The sequence below is a fragment of the Engystomops pustulosus genome, chromosome 4, assembly GCF_040894005.1.
Source record: "Engystomops pustulosus chromosome 4, aEngPut4.maternal, whole genome shotgun sequence".
Taxonomy (NCBI): domain Eukaryota; kingdom Metazoa; phylum Chordata; class Amphibia; order Anura; family Leptodactylidae; genus Engystomops; species Engystomops pustulosus.
The window spans coordinates 219,417,021-219,422,828 of record NC_092414.1 but is presented as its reverse complement, the minus strand read 5'-3'; the positions used below and the strand labels follow the sequence as shown (position 1 = coordinate 219,422,828).

At 38.9% G+C, this 5,808-nt stretch overlaps 2 protein-coding genes across 2 annotated transcripts; both read right to left on the bottom strand.

Moving 5' to 3' along the window:
• Positions 1-255: 255 nt before the first annotated feature.
• Positions 256-1,200, bottom strand: LOC140128634 (olfactory receptor 5P81-like). The gene has a single exon (XM_072150331.1). The coding sequence runs from the start codon at positions 1,198-1,200 to the stop codon at positions 256-258; it is 945 nt and encodes a 314-aa protein (XP_072006432.1).
• Positions 1,201-4,288: 3,088 nt separating this feature from the next.
• Positions 4,289-5,224, bottom strand: LOC140128633 (olfactory receptor 10A7-like). The gene has a single exon (XM_072150330.1). The coding sequence runs from the start codon at positions 5,222-5,224 to the stop codon at positions 4,289-4,291; it is 936 nt and encodes a 311-aa protein (XP_072006431.1).
• Between the last annotated feature and the right edge of the window lie 584 nt (positions 5,225-5,808).

Here is a 5,808-nt window from a genome sequence, read left to right as displayed (position 1 = left end):
GCAAACCAGCAACATTGTAAGTCAATCCTCCCCAGTAGTCAACCAAGTACAAAATGTAGACTTGTCCTTCCTTACCCAATAGTACAAAGTCCTCTGACAACACAATGTGCTATGTTACCTATTAAAGATCTGTCTCTGTATGGACACCTATTTATGGTGTAGAAAATTGAAGCCTTTCTAGGTTTTTTTTTAGCAAATCACAATAAATTTTAATCTTTAACATAAGGGTGAACTTTTGCATTAAATGTTTAAACTTTACCATTGGTTTGGAAAGAAATGGTTCTTTACTTTGCTCATTGCTTTCTTGAACTCGTTGTTCCTCAGACTGCAGATAATGGGATTCATCAATGGGGTGACTATAATGTACAGCAGAGATCGGTATTTGTTGATATCAAATGAGCTCTCATCAGTCGGAGTCATGTAAACTGTGATCAGGGTCCCGTAATACACACACACTGAGGTCAGGTGGGAGCTACAGGTGGAGAAGGCTTTTCTTTTTCCGAATGTTGAGGGGATATTAATGATGGTAAAGAAAATACAAAAATAGGTCAAAATTATAAAAGTAAATGGAAAAAATATTATAAACATAGCAATAATAAAGTCTTGCACGATCAACTCAGAAATGTCTGAAGTGGCCAATACCACTACGGGACCAAAGTCACAGAAGAAGTGGTCAATGGAATTCAAGCCACAAAAGTCAAACTGAATAACAACAAACATCTCACTTGATACTAGAACAGTGACTAAGGACCAGGACCCAACGACAAGCTGGAGGCAAAGATTGGGAACCATCAGTGAAGAGTAACGTAATGGATGGCAAATGGCCAAATATCGATCAAATGACATAACGGCAATGATAAAACATTGGACAAACCCAAAAATACCAAAACAATGCATCTGCACTATACAGCCCCAAAAGGAAATAACACTCTCCTCTTTTAGTACAGTGTCCAACATCATGGGGATGGCGGTGGTGGTTAGCAGGACATCAGCGCTGGATAGGTGTTTCAGAAAGAAGAACATTGGGGTCTTGAGATGCTCCATAGATGACTCGAGAAGGATAATTAGAAGATTTCCGCCAATTATTAATGTATAAGTCAGAAGAAACACAATGAATAGAAGAATCTTGTATTTGTACATATCTCGGAATCCAAGAAGATGAATCTGAGTGACTTGTGTCTCATTCGCCTCACACGTCATTTTTAATTCCTCTATAGACTAAATGAAGTAAGCAAAAAAGTATGCAGAAAGAACTGAACTGTATCATGTAAAATATGATTACCTATAATGTTACACTTACCAACGGTTCCCTTCTGTGTGAGATGAAGTGTGACATATAAGTCTTGTTGGGTTTTCCTCGGTGTGCGATAAACTGTCCCAGATGTTGGCATCTTTAATAGTATCAGAAAAACACAGAATATTCCCCCAGGATCCTGACATGATAATGAAACTCACATTAATGATGTAAATAAATGAGACAGGTGATTTACTATAATTAATGTGAAAGTTGCCTCCCGGGAGGATTGTTGTGACACAATATTGGAAAAAATAAGGTATTTGTTTTCTGAACAATGAATAACATAGAAGTTTGAGAAGATATAATTACATGTTATTCCGATTACAGAGTAGCATAATAAAATGTATCCAGAGACCTCACCTTATTCCACTTCCTATGTCCCTGGAAATCTCTGTGTTGGAAATGAGAAGTTATAAAATTAATCACTGGCAAAAATTTTTATTTGAAAACATAAAAAAGGAGCAGAATTTTACGATCTACTGGTGTCCTGATTTTACCGTCCATGTCTGGCCTTTGACTGGTGGTCCCATTGTCTTTCTAACCAACTGTTCGCAATGAACTCAGATGAGGGGGGAGTTTAGAAGAGGGAAAAGTGGGCAAGGTCAAATATAAAATTTATTTCTTTATTTTAAAAATAATATTTATTGATTTGATTAAAAATTGCATGGATAGCAGTGATCCCGACTCCTCTGTATAGGCACCTGGTGGCCCTCGAGTTTTCTACCTGATCTTATATTGTGTAGCAGGAGGGGACAAGGTTCCAAATGCTAATGAACAAACGTGGTGCAACTGAAGCTTTACACACATAAGGATCACCTTTAGGGTATATTGCGCGTTGGTGTTATTTATCATTCTTTGTTATTTTTATATAGGTGTCATATATACCTTGGGAATGTGCACTCTACATGCCCGGTGTGTATTGTATTTCTATTCTCCTACTTAGACACAATAGGAATAATTGGGGATATCTGATCATAACGGAGGTACCGCACACTCATTGATGATTGGTGGTATGGAAAACACAACTCACTTTTGCTTCAATCTTTTTTTTTTTCATTTATTCAAACATGATATGACATTAGGCCTTCACCAAAATAACATTAACAGCGCGTGATCAGTACTTTACAGATCAAAACGACGTTTTGGTTAGAACAACCAAGTGGATCTGAATCTAGAAATAACAGAGTAACAGAGAGGCCTAAGTATAATAATAGTTATATAAACATATTTACATATGTACAATAAAATCATACCACAATTAATGGGGTAACTTGTGATAAATAATAAGTATTATCAGATCTAAGATAAGTTTTAATCCATAATATATAAGAAAAAGCAGAATGGGAAAATAAGATCCTTTATTTGGTATAAAAACAAATATTTAAAACAATTTAAAACCCATACTGGGTACAACTCAAAAACATCCCCAAAACCAGACCTCCAGGTAGCACCAGATACACCACTATATACACTTTAATAAATGATATAGGATAGTCTTATCTCGCCAGTATAAAGACTGAAGCAATAAAATAAATATTTGGTGCAAACAAGCAAAAAAAAATGAGGTAGTACTGTATAGTTCAGCCCAGTCTATTACAGTGCAACAAAGTAGCAAATGCAGATGAAAAAGTGCAATTACATTACCATAGATGTGGTCTTGGAGGGAGCCTATCGCCGGTGAAATGAGTGGGGCATCCACGCTCTCCCCTCAATGACCACATCTATGGACATCTTTTCTATGTGTCAGATACTAGAAGTGTGTTCAGAAGCTTAATGAAAGTGTATATAAACCTGTACCCTGATAATCTAACCACATTGTCAGCACACTATCTCACAGCACTAGAGGTATCATAATGGGGGTCATTTACTAAGGGCCCGATTCGCATTTTCCCGACGTGTTACCCGAATACTTCCGATTTGCGCCGATTTTCCCTGAATTGCCCCGGGTTTTTGGCGCACGCGATCGGATTGTGACGCATTGGCGCTGGCATGCACAGGACAGAAATCAGGGGACGTGGCCGAACGAAAACCTGACGGATTCGGAAAAAACGCCGCGTTTAAAACAAATAATCTGTCGCACGGGCCATACTCACATGCACCAGGAAGAGATCAGTGAACTCCGACGCAACTCGGTGGACCTCGGCGCAGCAGCGACACCTGGTGGACATGGGGCGCAGGACCTTCATGAATCGCGGGAAGACCCGAATGCTCGTCCGAGAAGCCGCCGCTGGAACGCGAATGGACCAGGTAAGTAAATGTGCCCCAATATGTCTGCTTAGATACTCTAGGGGGTAAAATTGTAAATGAAGGGGTCCTAGCAGGCAACCCGATTGCACTCCAAACTTGCTAGATTCACGTGAAGATTGTATTCCCAGAACTTCCAGAAACCGATGACTTTGGAGAAGGTGAGCCGCACACAAACTTACCTTGTATGGCTCTACATTGTTTGCTTTCACTTTTTTTCGGACCATTACTACTACCTACAAAAAAGTCCTACAGCCTGTTTTCTGCAGTCCCAATCTTTTTATTGAATTGTGTTCTTCGCCTGACTATTTCCCTACTCAATTACAGGAACCTCAGGACGTGCTGTGGGTCCTTCACAGCTCAGGTGACGGCTCTCTGGTCCCCGATATTTTTGACACTATGGTTTTTAGAACTCGATGTAAGAAAAGAAAAGTAGAAAAAGTTTCCATTTCCTTAAAGAAAATCTACCATCCAAATCCATCATGATAATTCAGGGACACTTACTCATCAATCCAGGTACCGGGACCATGGTAGTCTTATTATATTTGTTATCCATGGTCTCCTCCCTTCTAAAAACAACAATTACAATTATGCTATAGAGCCGAAAAGGCACTGGAGATGTTACTAGAGCACCACCATACTGTAGCTTCTCAGACTGTTACACTGCCTCCCCTTTCTTACCTACTAGGAAAATTTATACCCAGGATCTATTTTGATAAAAAATGGTACAATTAGGAAACATCTCATTCACATATTTTCTCTTAAATTACTGAGCATTTTCTCCAATGCCTTCTTGATTTCTTCGTTCCTCAGACTATAAATAATAGGGTTTAGTAGTGGAGTTACCACAATGTACAAAAGAGAGAGGAACTTATTTAGATTAGATGATCCCTTGTTAAATGGGTTCAAAGAAACGGTCATCAAGGTCCCATAGTAGGCACATACGGTGGCCAGGTGGGAACTGCATGTCGAGAAGGCCTTACTCCTTCCACTGGAGGACGAAATGTTTAAAATGACAACAGAAATGCATATGTAGGTTACAATTGTGAATGCAAAGGGGAAGAAAATGATGAGAACTGAGACTATGAAGTCAACTAATATAAGGAGAGAAGGGTCTGAGGTGGCAAGATCTACCACTGGACCAAAGTCACAGAAGAAACTGTCAACTTGGCTTAGATTGCAGAACTCTAGTTGGAAAACTAGGATGATTTCATTTGAAATAACCAACATCAGACACCAACATCCTCGAATCATCATTATACAAACTCTGGAGCTCATAATCGATGTATAATGCATCGGATTGCAAATGGCCAGACATCGATCAAAAGACATGATAGCAATGAAGAAACATTGCACAAATCCAAATATAAAGGTGAAGTTCATCTGGGCAATGCAGATTCCAACTAATATCTTCTTCTCATTGACAATTAGGATGTCTAACATGAAAGGCACAATTGTGGTGGTGAGAAGAACATCAGCCGTGGCCAAGTGTTTGAGGAAGAGGAACATGGGGATCTTGAGATGATCCATAGAGGACACCAGAATAACAATGAGGAGGTTCCCAATCACAATGACGATGTAGACGAGAAGAAAAACTGTAAAAAGGAGAATTTTTATTTTTTGAAGACCTTGAAATCCAAGAAGTAAGAACTCTGTGACTGCAGTCTGGTTAACTTCACACATTTTCAGAATCATAGAACACGAGAATTTCTCTAGAAGAGAACATAAATCAATAACGCACCAGCCTGTATTGTACAGCAGTTCACTAATTATTTTTTTTAAAATACTACTAAAATACTGATATTGCAAACTTGGAACAGATGATAATGATGATGTCAATCGGTGGAGCAGCCTCTCCAAGCACGTGCATAACTACCACCATTTTTTCATGGGTTATAAAAGTCTTTACTAAATTTATGTGTCAAGTTTTCCTAGAAGGTGATATTAGGAAACAACCCACAACATGTTAGGAGGCTGCAAGTTGTTTTTTGTTTGGAGACGTAGAACAGACCGAAGTGTCAAGTTTTCCTAAAAAGTGATATTAGGAGACCATCTACACCATGAAAGGAGGCTACAAGTTGGTCTTTGTTCGGAGATGTAGAACAGACCGAAGTGTCAAGTTTTCCTAAAAAGTGATATTAGGAGACCATCTACACCATGGAAGGAGGCTACAAATTGGTCTTTGATTGGAGATGTAGAACAGACTGAAGATATTAAAATCAAATACCCATGTAGGAAGCAAGGATTGTAGACAGCTCTACCACCAG

Bases quoted from the DNA above. Each gene is read 5' to 3' on its own strand.
- LOC140128633 (XM_072150330.1), bottom strand. From the start codon at position 5,224: ATGTGTGAAGTTAACCAGACTGCAGTCACAGAGTTCTTACTTCTTGGA.
- LOC140128634 (XM_072150331.1), bottom strand. From the start codon at position 1,200: ATGACGTGTGAGGCGAATGAGACACAAGTCACTCAGATTCATCTTCTT.